The following is a 19,934-nucleotide window of genomic DNA, read 5'->3' as shown; positions in this document are numbered from 1 at the left end:
AAGAGATAGGCATGTCAAAGGCTAAAACCATATAATTGAATTAATTGTCCGAATTGAGATATCATAAAGTAGGCAACATACTAACAGTACAGCTTTTTAGGGGAAAAAAGGGGTACTTGTATCTGAAAACAAAAATGTAACGAACAAAGAGAAGATATGCTTCCAACCCATGAATCAGTAGCACGAATTGGTATCTTAATAATGATCAGCTACAAAAGACAAATTTGTTCTACTGGTCACATTTTATCAGCCACAATTGCTGATACTTAATGTTGAATTTGATGCAATCGATTTTCTTGATGATCTACATGTCATGTTATTGTATCAAAATGAATACAGTCTCAATGCACATTATCCATCTGACATTACTTATGCTATCTAAGTTCCATCACAACTTTGCTTGTTAACCCTTATGTTCAGTATCAAACTCTTTATCCATGCTTGTCGAGTAAGAAGACGAAATCCACATGGAAAATTCAACATGCAGTTGATATGTACAGAAATACCAGATGAAATTGCATGGCCACAGCCAATGCTTTCTTTCCCATTTTGTCAACAATTATTTGAGATGAAAACATCCTAATGTATAATTGCCCCAAATAGTTGAGACATTTCAGCTTCTTGTTGTTGGATAATCGGAGATACATTAGCCCCAGAAAACTGAAGTTTCACATCTAAGCCAATATGTTTATCTAATATAGGCTAATGTATCTCAGGAATTTTACTGCCCAAATCAACAACCATAACAAGCAGATAAAGTCCCAACAAACTTAATCATGTCAGTCAAGTAGCATGATCAATTGAGCAGAGACTATATAAGACATTGTCTGCATAGTACATGAAGAGATGAGATTCCAAGTGTGTTCACATCTTAGCATTAGGTCTTAGGCTTGGTTGATCTCCTTCACAACATCTTGCTCATTAGCCTTCAAGAAGCTTGAAAACCAAAGTGCTGATGATTTTGGGTACCTTGTAAGACCATTCTTATAATCAACGTAGACCAGTCCAAACCTTTTAGTATATCCTTCAGCCCACTCAAAATTGTCCAAGAATGACCATGCAAAATATCCACGAACATCAACACCATCCCTGCACCAAACACGCTAGATAAGATGATTATATCTGCTCAATCAGTCAAATGTTAGTTTTATATACCTTATGACTGTACTGTCTAGGAATGTTATTGACGAAATTAATGGATGTGCATGGCTATGACAAAATTCTCACAGCATAATAATCACAGACATGTATAATTCTTTAATAACTCCATCTAGATTGAACTCTTAAATTGTCATGGAATACATGTTCACTAAAGACAACACGAACACATCTAATACAAACAGCATATGTTTATCTAAAATGTATTTTATCAATCACATAAAGAATGATGCATGTATATTCAAGGATTAAACTTTTGTAAGATTAACCAAAACTGTAATAAAATGTAATTAATCATAATTGTATGCATGTGACAATTTTGAAGCCCCATAAAAGTCTATAAAAGAAGTTAATGGTTTTGTGTGTCTTTTCCTTTCCTTTCCCCTTCCCCTTTCCTGTTAGGATTATTGCAACACTGGTTTGAATGTTCCAGATCACAAACAATTTATGATCTCAATCGTGAATGCAATCTAGATCACAGACCACTACCTTTGATAAAAAAATTGTTTAAACAAAATGGTCTAGAAGGAGATGCATCTATTATAATGTACCTGATTGCTTGTGCAACTGCTGCAAGGTATGTCTGATAGTATCCGACTCTCATTTTGTCATCTAGGACCTCTTCAAGACTTGCTGTTTCGGTTTCTTCTTGATCCATGCCTGTCAATAAAGGAGATTGATTAATTATAACATGGTAACTTAAAGAAAAGCATGAACAGATTTGGAGTTTTCTTTCAAGATGCAGTAGCATGACTGATTATATAAAATTTACCTGATTTTTAAGAGGAAACAACGTAACCAAAAAAGTAATAGTTTCCTGTTAAGATTCAATTAACTATAACTTCATCACTGAATGTTATTGACATGTGTAAATTGATTGAAATGCAACTGTAGTCATTTCAATGAAACTAAATAAGTAGAACACTGTTTCATGTTATCTTTGTCTATAGCTGCCAAGTTAAACAACTTTGTGTACATTCAGAATTTTTTACCAGTCTTGTTAAACAAGATTAAAGAAAGAATACATATTTGATGCTGTGGATGTCTATTCTTAAAGCAAAAGGTGTCATTTGATTATTTTGAGGCCATTCATTTTGGGTCATTGACTACAATGTATGCAGCAATCTGCATAAAATCTTTATTACCATGCAAGAGACCAAGTAGTATGAGCTTTATGGGTGAGGCAACTATTTATAGAACCTTTGGAAATAACAGTACCAATTCCTTACATCCACACATTTAAATTTCAAAATTCACAAGGAATCAATGGCTAAAAGAGTCAGGAGATAACCATTCTCGGTGACATATAATGGAGGATTGTGGTAACGCTTTGCTATATAGTTAAGAACCTTCTGGAAGCCCCAAGGAACTACGTAGAGCCATTCTGATGCAGCCTGAAACATACAGTTTATTTAAACAAAGTTGCTCATATTTCTAGTACAATGGTTATCACATGAAAAAGAGTATTTTTTAATAACTCATTGCTGTACAAAACCAACGAATATAAAAGTGTCCTGAATTTGTATGATAGAGAACGATGGAAGGATATTTCTTACCCTTTGACCAATTGGTTCACCACTTTGCCATTTAGCTGTTTCATAGCAATAAAAAAAAGGCATTAAAATCGACAAAGTTGACATGTAGCTGAATTATTTTTGTTCACTGTACCATTTAGCTGTTTCACCAAAACAGACTTAACTGGTTCACACTCAAAAGTCAAAACAATAGCCTAGTCTTTAAATATTCATGTAAGAAAATGGAAACAAAGGATACTACAAAAGATTTATTATAAGCAATGCCCTCTTGTTATATTTTAAATGCTGTATTTAAAGAACATTTCGGATTGAACTGGCAAAGAATCAGAGAACGTTCTGGAACTAAATTTCTTCCAATGTACATAAGAAAACCATAATAAGAAAAATTATTGGAGATCTTGATGTAAATACCTATCCTCTCTGATTCTTGTACTTGATAGAAATGAATATCTCTTTGGTTTTCTGCATGAGCAACAAATCTGGTTGTATAGTGGTTCAGACCAACAAAGTCAGTTGCATTCTGCAGTAACTCCTTATCTGCCTCTGATAATTTTGGAAGCAGATCTCCTACACGCTCACGCATGGCCAAGGGGTAGTCCCCATAGTAAATTGGATCCAAATACCTTCAAAATGAATCAGGTAGGACCATAAGAATAAATAATTTGTATTAAAAACCAACATTGCATAAAATTTGTATTTCTGAAACTCACGTATCAAGAAAATCACTAATTAAATCTATTTGGGGAATGAGAAGTAAGAGTATTCCCCTTTTCTTTTTGGCAAAAGAGAACTTCTATGATACAAGAAGTTTTATGTGTAAAATGAAACGGGATCTTCGGAGTTTCAAATGCCAAAGGTTCTTTATTAGCAAAATAAACTCCAAAGGTGCAAGTCAATTTCTAGATGGCTATAAGCTTTTACTGAGATATATATATATATATATATATATATATATATATATATATATATATATATATATATATATATATATATATATATATATATATATATATATGACAATAAGTCCATACATATAACATACACCGATATGGAATAATAGATTAATAACGCAAAGTTAAATGAAAATTTACTAAAAAATTCCTGTAACTTCCATTTAGATAAATATTGGTTATTATATATCAAAATTTCCATAATTCTTTACTGTAGTGGGTTCAATTGAGAACATGAAAACTGTAGTGAATACAACAATGCTTAAGAACTAATTAAGTAATTAGGAAATCATAGCTTTTAACATGGATAACATGGAAGGCCTATATAGGTATGAGTTATAACATTGTTATTGTTAATGTAAGTTAGAATGAAGCAACAAAGCTAGCACAATAAATCATTAACAACAAAGCTTTATATGACTAGAGGCATTAACAATAAACACAATAACAAAACTATAAGTTCCAATTATTTGGGGTTGGCTACATGGATCTTTTGTTACTATTGAGGTCTGTAAAAAGCTATATGTTTAGTTAAGTTCAGAGTACTTAAATCTTTATTTGTAGTTTCTATTAAGGTCTTTCTCTATCTCTTCTTATACTACTAATATTAATTATTGTACCTCTTCTAACTATCACATCAAAAGATCTCCTTAGCACATGCTCATATCATCTTAAATGATTTTTTCTCATCTTATCCTTTATCGAAACGATACTAGTTATTCACAAATCAAAATATTTCTTTTCCTATCTTTCCTAGTAACTTCACATATCCATTTCAACATTCTTATCTCAGTAACACAAATTTTTTGTATATGTTTTTTTTTAGCTGTCCAACACTCAGAGACATAAAGTATTGTTAGTCTCACAACTGTCTTATAAAATTTTTCTTTTGATCTCAAAGGTATCCAATGATGACACAAGAATCCTGACACTCCTCGTCATTTTAACTATCTTGTTTTTACTCTATGAATAATATCTTCATCGAGCTCTCCATCTTGTTGAATAATTGATTCAAGATACCTAGAGCTTTTACTTAAAGAGACTTCTTGTCCATCCAATTTAATAATATTCTCTTATCTATTTTTAGGATCACTAACATTGCATTTTATATATTTAATTTTAGTCCTACTTAATCTAAAACTTTTAGATTCTAAAGCTTGTCTCCATAGCTCAAGTTTATAACTAATTTCACTTAGGCATTTAACAACTAATATAATATCATTAGCAAATAGTATATACCGGGGAGTAAAATCATGTAAATGACTAATATGTTTATCCATTATCAATAAGAAAAGGCAAGGATTTAAAGTGGATCCTTAGTGTAATCTTATGCTAATAGGAAACTTACTAGATACACTCTCTATAATTCTAACACTAGTAGCTATATTATCAAATATATCTTTAATAATATCAATATAATTAGTGGATACACCTTTCTTTTCTAAAACTTTTTTTTGTTTAATTTTTTTTCTAAAACTTACCATAGTAAGTCTCTAGAAACTCTATCATAAGCTTTCTCTAAGTCAATAAAAAGTAAAAACTATATGCAAATCTTTCTTTTTCTCCCTATATTTTTTATTAATTATGGTTGATCTTCCAAGCATAAAACCAAATTGATTTTCAGAGATATTTATTTTAAGCCTTATTCTACTTACGATAATTCTTTCCTAAAATTTCATAGTATGACTCATGATTTTAATTCTTCTATAATTTAAACAATTCTATATGTCATCTTTAGTTTTGTAAATTGGCACTAGAAAACTTTTTTTTTATTCATCAAGCATTCTTCTGAGTCTTATAATTTTGTTAAATAACCTAATTAACCAAGCTACTCCTTTGTACCCTAAACTTTTTCAAACCTCAATACGGACACCATCAGGCCCCACATTCTTAGCTATTTTTTATCTTCTTTAATGTGTCTTTTACTTCATTAGTTCTAATTTTACGAATAAATCTATGATTATTAAATCTACCACTATTATTTATCGCTAAATCTAAGTCCTATGTAGAATATTCATTAAATAATTTATAAACATAATTTTTCATCTTTCCTTAAATCTCATTATCATTAATAGGTATTCTTTGATTTTCATCTTTAATGCATCTATATTACCTATATCCTCATACCTTTTTTCCCTAGCTTTATAAATTTGATATATATCTTTTTTACCATCTTTAGTACCTAATTTGTTATAAAAATTATCATAAATTTTATATTTTATCATATTAATCGCTTTTTTAGCCTCTTTTTTAGATTCTTTATATCTTTTAAATTTTTTCTCATTTTTATAATTTTTATAATTTTTCAATCTTTAAAACATGATCGTTTAGTAAAAATTATTTTTTGAATTTATTCGCACCACCACCAACTCTCTTTTAAAGTTACACCTCTATGTTTAGTTTCACCAAGAATCTTCTTTGTTAAGCTCCTAATCTTATTAGTCATCGTTGTTCAAATAATATTAATATCATTCTCATCTAAGTTCCAAGTCGCTTCCATTTCCATCTTATTCTTACAGGTATTTACATTATCATCTTTAAAATTCTACCATCTAGTCTTAATAATTCTTTGACTATCTTTGGCTTATTCAATTTCCTATAGTAGATATCTAATACAATCAACTATGTTGATTCATCAAACTTTTGTCAAGTATAATTTTATAATTCTTAAAATTAACTTTATCTACCTTTCTAGTGAGAAAAAAGTCTATTTGACTACAATTTTGGCCACTTTTATAAGTAATTAAATATTCATCTCTCTTCTTAAAGTGAACATTTATAATTATAAAATTATATGAAGTTATAAAATCTAAAATCATACCACCAACGTTTCTCTCAATAACCGAAGCCCTCATGCACCCCTTTATTTTCATCATATGTTTTTCCTACATGATCATTCAAATCTCATCCAATTATAAGTTTTTTGGTTGAATGATATCACCTAAGTTTTCTTAAAATTCTTTTTTAGTTTGATTATCCAGTCTGACTTGAGGAGCCTAAGCATTAATGAAATTCAAAATATCTTGTCCTTTCATAAATATTAGAACTATAATTCTATCTTCAAATCTTTTTACATTTAGAACATTATTCTTAAGATCCTTATTAATAACAATTCCTATACCATTTATATGCTTAACTTTTTAATATATCAAATTTTAAATTCAGTACTATCAATCTCTCTAAATTTTTCTCCTATCCACTTAGTCTCTTGTAAGCAAATAATATTTATTTTTCTTTTGGTCATAGTGTCCACCAATTCGAATTCCTTCCCTGTAAGTGTTTCTATATTCCAAGTTGCTAGCCTAATCCTCAGTTCTTAGACCAACTTTTTTACTCTCATTAGCCCAAAACAATATGAGAACTCTTGCCTACTTGGCACCACATCCGGGCACCAATGTGATGGGTCATTTCCAGGCGACCTCCTAGCCCACCCTTTTTAATTCAGGATATCTAGGGTTTGAAAGAGTCTTGCATCATTCCCGGGGTGATGACCTAGCTCTATACTGAAATCGATTAAAATATATGTTCATGAGATCTGACATTGTTTTATGTTGGTTGTTAGTGACCTAATGCAACCCTCCACCTTTTTCATCCAGGCATGGGACCAACATTGGTGATGTTACTAGAGACATTCAAGATGCCTAATTTTGGGATCATAAGGTCCAAACACGAAAGTGTTGTCTCTAGATGCAAACATAATAGAGCATAACAACAAGCAATCATAAGAGGATAAATATTTGGGGTTGGTGATACACATCTTTTCCTGCAAGTGATCTCAACTTAGGGCAAGATATCAATCACACTATAACCCAGCAAATATCATTTTATTGCTTGTAATAATTTTTTCCTATGACATCTTTATTAGAAACAATAGAGATTTAATGAATCTTAGAATAAGTATCAACAGCAAATTTCAGCAACAAACTTCAGCATTTCACAATAAGGAAGCTCCAGCACAGGATAACAGAGGTGATTCCTATTTGGGTTTTATAACAAAAACAATCCAAAGAGGCAAGTCTATCTGAAAATATTTAATACCCAAAAGGAACTGAAGAAAACTTACCATCCAAGTTGAAAGTCCAGCCACGTATCAGCAGCAATTTTATCTTCCAACTTGTCAGAAAATGGCTCTGCCCATTCACAATCAATTGTCAGGCCAATTACACCACCTTGAGCATCCTGGAACAAGTAAAGGCTATTAAACTCATATTGTAAGATTATGCAACAGAATCACTAATACCAAGAAAGAATTCATGTCACTATTTTCTACCACTGAAGAATGGTATTAAATCCTGTTAAGTGCTTCAATTTTACACATGTAGTCAAAACATGTTAAATGCTTATCCAAGAAACAAATATTTCTCCAAGAAATGCAGGTATACTGATCAGAGATCACACCTTAAATTTCTTCCTGTATACAGCAACAGCAGCTGCATGAGCCAAAAGTTGGTGATGAGCAGCCAAATAAGGTTCCGCAGATGAATTTTCACATCTTCCAGGAGCAAAGAAACCATAACCATATCCATTCACAGCTGTTTGACGTGGTTCATTGATTGTAATCCAGTGCTTCACTCTGTCTCCAAACTTCTCAAAACATGCTTCAGCATATAGTGCAAAATATTGCCTGTCAATTATGATAAATTATCAAATTACCGAGGTCTTGATGTTTTGTAATTCCACAGTGAAATTCAATCCATATTAACTGATTAAATTTGTAAATACTAGAAATCATAAAAAGAACACTATTTGATTTAACAGTTAATTTCAAAATTCCAATACTGTGGCAGCAAATATTTATCAGAATTTTCATGTAGACATAATGTCATTTACTATATTTTCTCCACAATAATTATATTAGGTGTTTATACATAAAATGGCATTAAGTAGATATTAGAAGATTATTTGTCAGCAAGTTTTTGCATATGTTAACTCGTCTTCAGTTTTCTGACAGAAATTTAGGCAGAAAAAGAGAAAAGAATATTGATAAGCATTAATGTAGGGAATGAAAAACAAGAGATACATTTAGCTTTAGCTTCTCTGTAAAAATATTAAAGCAGAAAAGAGAATGCAGAGAAGCAAAACATAGGATATCGAGATTATATCTATCAGTCAAATGCAATAAACTTATTCACATAGCCATTCCTTTGAACATAAATAAGCCAACTAAGGTTTGTCACGTCGTGGTATACCACCTAGTATGGGTGGTATATATCGATCTGATAGGGACCGACACATGGACCAACCTATATCAGGTGATATATGCTAAATGACCCCATATCACCCAATACAGGGTCTATCCCGATTAGAACAATCAAAATCCGATCGTTACCGACCTGTATCGGTCGGTACCGATTGGATTTTGACCAGTACCGATGGACGGCTCATATATGATTAGTTCCAATAGTCAGATCCATTTGAAAGGATTTTTAAACCTTTTCCTCCTCTTTTACCTCCTTTCACTCTCTTAAACTCCCCTACTCTCTTAATCTCTTTCTCACTCACTTCTTTCTCTCATTCTCACATTTACACTCTTTTAGAGCTTCACAAAACTGTTAATTTATTACTTAGATCAAGCTTAGAAAGCTAATTAGGGAGGATTAACACCTAAGTTAGAGAAAAAACTTTCTAATCAAAGGTATGTATTTTTTCTCGATTTTTGATAATTTATGAGATGAATAATCTAGTATGTTCTTTGAGGTTTTTATGATGATAGAATCAAGGTTTGAAATATTGTATCGTACCGACATTTCAACATTCGCTCGGTACGGTACGTTACAATATACTGAACGGTATACCACTCGGTATATATATATATATATATCGTCCGGTAACGAGCGGTCCGTGTACCGGTCAGCTAATGGACCGGTACGTACCGCCCGGTACGAGCGGTATTATTCGAAACTACATACCTTGGATAGAAGAATGATAATAAAGGAGTAATTAAGGCATTTAATGTTGTGATTAGTATGTTTAATGCTGATTTTTTTTTAAATTATACACTTAATGGGTCAAATCTTTGTATTTCACGCATATTAATGTGATTTACATGTTTGTTATAGTATAATAGGTTTAATTAGGTTTTAATTAAGTTTTTAATGTTATGATTAGTGGTTTTAATAATGATTTAATCCAAATTTGATCCATATTGTGCCAATTCAATGTCTTTAATACCTATTAGGGGATTTGACATGTTTAGAAAGAAGACTAATTAAGAATTAATTAACTATGTTAATGCTGTGATTCGTGTATTTAATGTTGATTTAATCAAATTTGACCCATATTGGATCAATTAAATGTCTTTAATGTCTATTAGAGTGTTTGAGATGTTTATAATAGTGAAAGAAGAATAATTAGGGAGTCATTAACTATGTTAATACTGTGATTAGTGTATTTAATGATGTTTCATCATAATTTGATATATATTGGATCTAATTTATGTATTTAATGTCTCTTAGGATGTTTGACATATTTATAGTAGTAAAATAGGGCTAATTAGGGTTTAATTAAGTTTTTTAATACTGTAATCAGTGTATTTAATGATAAATTCATCATTATTTTATGTATTATTGGGTCAATTTTATGTATTTAATAATTATTATTATTTGACATGTCTACTGTGGTTAAAAAGGCTAATTAATGAGTAATTAGTATTTCTAATGCTGTGATTAGTGTATTTAATTATGAATTCATCGTAATTTAACCTATATTTAGCTAGCTGGTACACCGGTTTGGACCGATAGGGTAAACCTTGAAGCCAACAAAAATAGCCCTTTTGTGAGCTAAAAAAATGAGCCACTTTTACTTTCTTCAACAAGAGTAAATAGATCAAATATTTTCTAGATAGCAATACGTTACAAGTAGTAAATGGAAAGTGCACACAACAAGAAAAGCAAGCAAATAATAATAGCTCGCCTCACCTTCCACTTGAATGCCATTTAAGGCATATGCTTTTCAATTTATAATGTAACAACTGTATTTAGACAGCACAAAGGGATCAATACATGCTCATTGAGTTTCACTTGACATGCAGAACTCTCATACTAGCTCAGCCTACCTCCAAAGCAACCTCATGTTAAATTGAAGTATTCCAGGCCAAGTCCAACTTAACAAATGCCCTTAGTACCATTAATTAGCTGGTAGAGCAGGTTAGACAATGATCCTAGGACATGAAGGTTACTTTTTCTGATAACTTTTCTGTTTCAAGGCTCTACGTACTAGAAATTCTGAAAGATTAAATATAATAAACTATGCAAATCAACATGAACTAGTTATCTGGAATACAGATAGAGAGCTCAAACATGATAATTTACACTTCAGAAGGTACATAAAAGATAAAACATCTGTTACATTAGTACTTTTCTTTCCATTTCATAGAATAAGCTTGCTAGAAGCTCGAGAAATTTGGATATATTTCTATGCCTATGATCAATTACTTTTTTGACAGTTCTATGGAATAACTTGTTTAGTAGAAAAAGGAACTTGATGCTGAGAAACATCTGTCACATAATCTCTTAGAAATTCTAAACATAGACAACTTACACAATCTTCTCCGACAGCCATCCCCCCATTGATTCATGAAGAAAATATGGAAGATCCCAATGATATAGTGTAACATAAGGCTGTATACCTGCATTTGAGAACATATAAATGTGGCTCTTGATGATTATTTGAAGGCACAAATGGATTATCAACAACCTTTTTCAAGTAGGTAATTGATCAGATTGTTATAATAAGCAATCCCATCTTCATTGATCTTAGTTCCTAATCCATCTGCCAACATGAAAAAATCAAGTCAAATCACTCATCCATGAATGAGCATCATTTGATGAAACCTATTGAAAAGCAAAGAGTCGCCATGAAAAAATGTGCCGAAAGAGATAACATATAGCTCGACTTGAATGTTATATAAGTTCCTTTACTTTTGTAATCTTGTACTGAAGCAAAGGGTTAAAAGCGAAGGAACAAAATTTGCCATTATTTCATTTGAAGTCTTTGTAATGCATTATCATTTTAATATATTTCTAATTTAAATTTCATTGTGTTAGTTTAGAGCCTACTATACTAATGTTATAAGTCGTCACATGGCAACATCTCCAACAAATTTGATTTTTCATTGAAAATTAAAAGATCTTGATTGAAGATTTTATCTATATAAGAAATTTTCATTATTTGAGAAAACAAATTATCATAAAAAAAGAAAGATTATTTTACACATTATATCTGGAAGATAAATCAATAAATGAAAAACGAGTTCTTTTTCAAATCATATGTGAATCTATGTGGTCATATTTTGTTTTATCATTGGATTTTATTGCCCACATGTGAGATGTATGGAGGTATAAAGCCTTCAATAATACATTATATTTTTTTATTATTATCTTTCCCTTCGTCCGTCTTTCCTCCTTCTATTTTCAAATAAAAAAGAATACAATTTCTCTACTTGTCACAAACTTGTGCTACATCACTTGCCTTCTACTTTTCTAAGTCATTGGAAAAATGTCCTACCAAGTTCTACCTATGTTGCCATTATGAAATTATTTAGACATTTTGTCTCACGAAGGACTATTGCTAAATTGATAGTACAACAATCATACCCATCAATTATACTAAGCAAGGTTCGTAATTTCATATCATACCAACGTTTCAAGCTTTGCTCGGCACAGTACGATACGAGTGTACCGAGCGTATGCTAGGGTATATCGCTCGGTACGTGTGTGTGTGTGTGTGTATATATATATATATATATATATATATATATATATATATATATATATATATATATATATATATATATATATATATATATATATATAAAAGTAGAAAAATAATATTTTTAAAAAAAAGAGACATACGTTGCCTCGGCAACATCACCACCTTTTCTTCTCCTTGTCGCGTTAGAAGTAGAGAAGAACATGGTCTTCTCCTCATCTGCGGCATTCAGCGAAGACATCGAAGGCCGCAGACATCTCCGGCTTTCGATGAAGAATGCGGCAAAGGCCGCAAGCGTCTACGGTCGTCAGCGAAGAACGCGACGAAGGCTGTAGGCGTCTCCGGCCTTTGGCGAAGAACGCGACAAAGAAGAAGCTAAGCCACTGCCTCTCCATTACCTCTTGGATCGAGATCGTCGGGGAGGGTGGTGCCGGATCAGAAAGCATCGAGGTTCTCCCGATTCTCCCTCTTCTCCCTCAACGCTTCTTCTTCCTTTGTCGCAGGTAGGCTACAGCCAGGCTGATACCGCCTGATAGCAGGCGATCCACGTACCAGTCTGTTGGCAAACCGGTATGCACCGCCCGTATCATTCAAAATTAAAATCCTTGGTCCTAAGCACTAATTCCAACGAAATGGACATCTAAGCTTACCTTCTAAAAGTTAATGTATCTGATTATATATTGAATATATATCTTTTCTCCAATTTTCTAATTATCTTAAATTTTTTTATTTTGTGATTCTTATCATACCCTTTTAAACTCATTTTCTGATTTTTTTTTCTCACCTTGTAAATATTGCCAACCTATTGGCTCCAAAAATCTTTCCAATAATTAATACTCTACTAAGGTAATAAAAGAAGAGGCAACTCTGACACATTGACATGATCATTTTAATCAAAAGGATTCAATAGGTTTACAATAATAGACTTGAATTAAAAAAATATAATATAATTTTAGTGATGCAATAGATATTCTTGTTAAAATTTACTTATGGTGTTACTCTCTCTCTCTCTCTCTCTCTCTCTCTCTCTCTCTTCCTTTGTGATGGCACACATTGTTATCCAACACAATGGCACACTTCAAGCCAGTTGTCAGCCAATAGGTGCATAAGTCTGCACCACAAAATCCTTATCCTTGGTTAAATCAGCATCCTGTAATTTTTGTATTGCATTGCACCATTTGGGTTGCTCATGAAACATTATTATTTATTATTCACAAAGTGGTAGAACATTTCTTGAGAGGCTTGTCTGCACTAGTGGACTTATAATTTTTAAATACAGACCCCAAGGGGTATCGCTCAGGGTGGAGGGAAGCGGATTGTATGCTTGATACATCACCACATATCTAAATTTGTAAAGAGCAATTCAATGCACATCTGGATTATATATATATATATATATATATATATATAAAATATAAAGGTGGTGTATCACCTTCTAAGGACAGCCAATATGTTTGAATGGGAAAACAGTCTATACATTGCCATAGACCATTAAGATAACACAGGGCAAAAAAGGACCTAGATTAATAGTCATTATTGCACCAAAGTACAAGGAAAATGAAAGGAAAAAGCCACCAAAAGTGGCTTCAAAAAAGGTTCAATAAGGTTAAGATAGTGTTATCCCTCAAGTTAAAATAAACCATCAATACTTGAGCTTTCTAAGATTTCTCATCTCTTCTTCCAAATATAAACTGGTTATCCCTAGCAAGAACTTGCATCCTACTATAACTAGACGTCATATACAACCACAAATTGATTTCATTTATTGTATTCATGTCTATATTTGTATGGTGTAGAGAAAAGAAAACCTTCCATCAGCTTCTACGATCTAATGAATAAGGTCTTCCACGTCCAGCAACCCAAGTATTCGTGTCTAGCCCCCTTATAGAATGTGACTTTTGTAATTGACAGTTCTACTGATAAAGTACCAGAACAAACAAGTATGAAAACTAAATTTTCAAGCTTAAATTAATGAAAATGGGTAACAAAGCATACCGGGAAATATACGAGTCCAAGATATAGAAAATCGGTAAGCACCAAAACCTAGTTTGGCCATAAGCTCCACATCTTCCTGGGCAACAGAAAAATGCTGATAGTTACAATGTAATTATGCATAGTGAATCTCGAATTATAAAACAGAATGTCTATAAATGATTCTTGTTCCCAAGGTTTTTCTTGTCTGTGTAGTTATTCATGGTGGTATCTAATGTTCCATTTATGCAACTGTGAAATTTGTAAAAATCTGGAACTTTTCATGAGGGCTTTGTGAATATACACATATTACTGAATTACATAAAAACTTTTCTTCCCTTTTATATTTATATTCTTGCTGTATGTCATTTGTCATACGAGCTATACCATCCCATGAAAAACAGTGTTAATCCTGCTAAGAAAAGGATGATTTCAAATTTACAGATGCTTTAAATGAGAAGATTAATAGAGGTAATTAACAGGTACATTATGCATTAAACTAAAGGAAAACAAGATTTACATGATAGAATAGCAGTAGGAAAAAAATCATATTAAGGGCTGAAATTTAATTAGAAAGAAAATACTACAAACGAATAAGTGTGCAAGACAGAAGGATTCATTAGACAGAGTAGCCAAGACACAGGATTCATTGCACTGTGTGGTTAAGACACAAAAGTAGTCATTGGACTGAGTGGCCAAGACATAGAAGGACTCATCCTCACAAGCTCGAAGAAAACAAAAAACCTCCCGCATATTTGAATTCAGATATTGAAGTACGATAACCATCCAATACAAGGTTCAACATGAAAATTACATCAAGAATAAGTGATATGTGAATCAATCCTAGACAAGTTGGTTCAACATAACAGTTATGCAATCCTAAAGCATCACAGGAAATCAAATAATAAGCTTCCATAAGTAGTCAAGATGAGAAAACATTTAACCTTGTAGCGATGATATTGATCCACTGCAATATCTCCATTACTTCTGTCCTTTATATTATCTGATGATATAAACATTAAATGCATATAAACAAAAAAAGGTGAAAGAAGTGATGATGATATGCATGAAAAGCCCAAACCTTTTTGCTCTGAGAAAACATCCCAAATGCTATCACCTTTTCCACCCTCTCTTCTTGCGCCTTCAACCTATAGAAATGAAAGTTTTTTCTCCATCAGGATTTTATAAAATTTACCAATTCATTATTGAGAAAAATGACTGCTGATAAAATTAAAATAGTACATACAACAAATTAAAATGGGAATCTAACTCGACTAAAAGATTAACAGTATAATCTCCGGATGCAAAAATCACAAATTAATTTATGGAAAAAGACAAAAAGGGACTTTTTTTTGTAACTGATAAGATGTAAAAGACATGAACATTTTTATAGATGAAATGCAAATGCTGGGTACTAGAATATCACTGGGAATTTCACACTAAAGACATGTTATAATCGTTGATTATTTCTAACTGACAGAATGTAGATCCCTAAACATATTTGTAATATAAAAGTATTTAAAAACCTGATACCATAAATAACAAGTGGTTATGAAAATGATTTGCAACCTTCAAGGAAGATGTTACAAGTGAAATTTATGGTACACAATTTTTAATTCTGGGCAGTTGGTCCACATACATTAGTAGCTTAGGGCATTAGACCCTACGTGATGGGAGTCGAAGCTCACCAGAACCTAATTGCAGCCTAGGTGGTTCGCAGTGGCTTACAGGACATTATTAATACCAAAAGATATCAATCAGACAACAAGACATCAAAATTTCCTGGAGAGAACCACTTCAATTTATCAGTGTGCTATACAAGAAGAGGTTTCTCATAGACTCTGCACCTATATTTCCAACCTGATCTGCCAAACTGCTTATTTGCAACAATCAGATATTGCATCCTCTCTACCCTGTCCTCAGTGGTTCCTCCTCTTAAGTCCTTCATCTCAACTTAAAGTCATGGTGGATCAAAAGTTACCTTTGAGACTTACTTTCATTATATCAAACTAAGGACATGGGGATGTTGGTAGCAGAAAATGATAATCTGATAGGAATATTCATGGTCTTTGTTAGTAAAGCATATAGGAGAAGTCATGAGATGTTAGAAAAGGCATATTCTAACATTGAAGCCATTTTTTTAAGTTTCATTGTCGGGAACCATTTCAACTTGAAAACCTTAAGTCAATCGGACAAAAAGTGTATCACAAAAGTATGCTCTACAGAAAAAGAAACCTTCAAACTATCAGGTATATGATGACATTAAAATCTGTTCTTGTGAGAATATCATTTTTCGTCCAATGTTGTCCCAGTCAATGCTCAGAGCTTTTAGCTTTAAATATTATTCATTCAGCATGGATATATACATACATGTGCACATACACGTTTATATTTATGCATGTATTTATTATTTATACATATATACATAAATAGAAAAAGAGAGAGATGATCCAGGATGTGCTCAAAATTATCAAGCCTTTCATGACTCATGTTCAAAATCAAATGATAGAATGCAATAGAATGTAAGGTTTACAGCATTTGGATCGAGTACAACCCTACAATTTAAGAAAAAGACAGGTAGGACTATCTCCATTAAAACAGTGAATTAAGATCAGTCAGAAAAATAACATAAAAATAAAAACTTAGAAATTCAAATAAATCTAAAACTCTAAAACATAAGAAGTATTATAACCACACAGGATATTTCACAAATATATCCTACAAGTTTTCTCATCCCAATCAAAATGATCCTCCTCTTTTCTTTGTCGTAGATCCTAACTCACATATATCATCCCAAAACCTCCTTCCATATATTATATGGTAACTATGTCCTGTTTCTTGATCTTGCCTCATTCTTATTCCTTCAGGGTCCATTTGGTTGCAAGAAAAAAAAAAAATGATGGAGAAGGACGTCCTGTGAAAAAAATTAATTTCATGGGAACAAAATACAATTTGTTTGTATTATAGAATAAAGTTCCTTCTCGTTTTCAGAATGCTGGAAAGCTAGATTTAATCTTTTTTTCTGGAAAGTTAGCAAATAATGAGGACTCATTTGGGGAAGTTTTCTTTTCTCATGCCTTCTTTTCTTTTCCAAAACAAATCCAGAGAACAACAGCTAATTTTTCCACATAAATCTGTAAAATAATTTCCATTTTTTTTGTTTCCCAGCAATTAAAACCAAAGAAAATAAGTTCTCTAAGAGAGAACCATTTTTTGTGAATCTTTGCTACAACCAAAAACAAACGCTGAACAAATGAAAGACTGGTAAAAACACTCTCAGACAGCTATCAACCACCTAATATAACGTCTTCCTCAACATTTCCGGGCACTAAGATGTCGTTTTGCTTTCATTCCTCACATCGTGACAGATGAAACAGGTTTCGTCCAGGCCAACTAACAATCTAATGGCAGATGGGCTTCTAAAGGGATAAACAAATGAGCATGAAAACATTTACACACATTACCTAAGTATTTCACGCAATAATGAAATCAAAATGTTCAAGAATACACGTCATAAAATACACTGAAACATATCACGTGAGAGAACATAAATGCAATGCATGTAGGGCTTGGCCGTGACAGTAAGTGCGCTTTTACTTTCGGAAATAGACTACATTATGCTAGTTTATAACTTCAAAAACCAATCTTTAACTAACTTTCCATCAAATGCTCATCCGAAAGAAAGCTTCATCAAGAAAAATACCGTCGAAAATTAGAATGCGAGATGCCACGAGAACAAACAAAACCAAACGGAGGAAAACAGAAACTTGAGCGGCACGCCAAAAGCAAAAAGAATAACCAATCATCGACCCATTCCGATCAATCAGAAAAGAAATGAAGAATCAAAAACCTTTTCGGTTGGATGTGAACCCGCGATAGGTACGAACCAAAAGGAGCTAAGAAAAACAGGGATAACGTGGAGAATAATTAGGCGAGAATGCCCGTTCTACCCCTGGATCCTGGATTTTCCTTTGATCAATGTAATTTACCTGGTAAGCGGAGGTCGCGGCTCCGAAAACGAAATCTTTAGGGAAATCCCTCCGAGTGACCTCTTCGGTAACCCCATCACAGCCATTCACCTCGCTCCTCCTACAGGCCATTGAGAGAGAGAGAGAGAGGAGGGGTTGCGGTGATGGTTGTAGTCGCCAGCACGGGCGCCAGATGCTGGGGCGTTAAATAGGGAGGAAGAAGACAAAAGGAGGGTCGGTGAGTGAGAGAGAGGGCAATTTGGTCATTTGAGGATTAAAATCTTCCGAGCGACAAAGGGAATATGACGTACCGCCAGCGTCCGTTACGCGGCGGAGTCGGGGTTGCGGCCATTCACCGGCACGTAGGACATCGCGGAAGGCGAAAGCGTGGCGTCTCGTTCCGCATAAGATTTCTGGTGCGTACTGAAGTGACATGTGTGCATGCCACGCCAAGATGACGTTAGGCTTCGTCGCCACCTGGTCAGGGATCACCTGTCGATTGCCAGTCAGCTGTTGTAGTTATCAGCAACGTGGTGGTCAATTATAGCTTTAGAGAAACGAGCCCACATTTTTTTCAGCAATGACCTTTACTCCACGGCCACCAAAGAGCCATGAGGTTGCCCGATTGCAGACAGGCGATCCCGACCCCCGGGTGGGGGCCGACCGGGAACACTGGTTCAGGAACCCAGTGAGCCTTCGTACCGACCGGGAACCACTACTGACCCCAAGGTTCTGCCACTTGTATCTTACCGCGCGTTTAAACAGATAGATAGGTGTCTGAGGGGTGACAGGCGATCCCGACTCAGCAAAAGGTCTTGATAGAGGTAAAATGACTCATTCGCCCTCGTTTCAGATAAAGCCAATAAATATGAAGAGTCAGACTCCCACAATAAATAAGAGGCGGAAGCAATTATTTATGGAGCATGTGGCGCTTGCAGCTTCTTTTCTTATGCCCTGTGATTGCTGTGACGAATAATAATGTGTCACATGCTGATAGGAAGCAGCTGCAGCAGCCTCTGATCATGGGAGACAGATCGGTGCAGAAACATGGAGCGTCACTGCGTGCTGTCATCAGACTTGCAGAGCTCAGAAAGAAACAGAGGAGGTGGCCAGCATGGTTGATGGGTGACAGTAAAGCTTTCTTACACCAGAAGACCATTGCTGTAAAGCTTCTGTGAAAAGTTTGAAGCATTCGACAAGGAGAAGGCAGTGCTAGTCACCGAGATGGGAGCATGAGGATACACAAGAGGAATCTGATTTCTTGGGGAGACCGCCATGTGGGATAGTGTACAGTTCTCAAGGATGTTGCAAAATTGCCCACCAGATGTTTGTGAGGTTTTACTGCTGCGGTGCCAAGCGCAAGGGACAAGGTCTGTGGGGAGGTGCGGTGCATGAGGGCTGCGTTGCAATGCATGTGTGCCAGTGGTCATCAGATGTATCCGCAGCGAAGAACATGGGCTTGGAGTCAAATGGGTGAGGGAGTCGTCGGTTTTACTTTTGAGAAATCATGCTGGTGATTGCCTCCTCTCTGTGTGCAGGTTTCTGTCAGGGATCCTTTGTCGGAGGCATTACGTCGAACACTCAAAGTGTGATTATAATTACTGACGAAGCAGCTTCATTTGTGATACTTTGGTGATGCGCAA

At 33.8% G+C, this 19,934-nt stretch overlaps 1 protein-coding gene across 1 annotated transcript; it reads right to left on the bottom strand.

The window, feature by feature from the left end:
* Positions 1-666: 666 nt before the first annotated feature.
* Positions 667-18,472, bottom strand: LOC135630703 (beta-glucosidase 4-like). The gene is made up of 13 exons (XM_065137839.1): positions 18,313-18,472; positions 15,405-15,471; positions 15,268-15,326; positions 14,348-14,423; positions 11,339-11,413; positions 11,183-11,270; positions 8,042-8,267; positions 7,707-7,822; positions 3,105-3,316; positions 2,715-2,749; positions 2,450-2,552; positions 1,710-1,818; positions 667-1,089 (listed from the first exon to the last, which is right to left on the bottom strand). The coding sequence occupies exons 1-13, from the start codon at positions 18,421-18,423 to the stop codon at positions 885-887; spliced, it is 1,482 nt and encodes a 493-aa protein (XP_064993911.1). The 5' UTR covers positions 18,424-18,472; the 3' UTR covers positions 667-884.
* Positions 18,473-19,934: the final 1,462 nt, after the last annotated feature.

This window comes from Musa acuminata, chromosome BXJ3-2, assembly GCF_036884655.1.
Source record: "Musa acuminata AAA Group cultivar baxijiao chromosome BXJ3-2, Cavendish_Baxijiao_AAA, whole genome shotgun sequence".
In the NCBI taxonomy this organism is placed as follows: Eukaryota; Viridiplantae; Streptophyta; class Magnoliopsida; order Zingiberales; family Musaceae; genus Musa; species Musa acuminata.
Note: the sequence above shows the minus strand (reverse complement) of the source record. Positions and strands in the feature narration are given on the sequence as shown.

Excerpts from the sequence above, each read along its gene's own strand:
- LOC135630703 (XM_065137839.1), bottom strand. The coding sequence starts at position 18,423 with ATGGCCTGTAGGAGGAGCGAGGTGAATGGCTGTGATGGGGTTACCGAA. Across the intron at positions 7,823-8,041 it reads TATACAGGAAGAAATTTAAG|GATGCTCAAGGTGGTGTAAT; the intron begins GTGTGATCTCTG and ends TACTTGTTCCAG. Across the intron at positions 2,553-2,714 it reads GTGAACCAATTGGTCAAAGG|GCTGCATCAGAATGGCTCTA; the intron begins GTAAGAAATATC and ends TGTATGTTTCAG.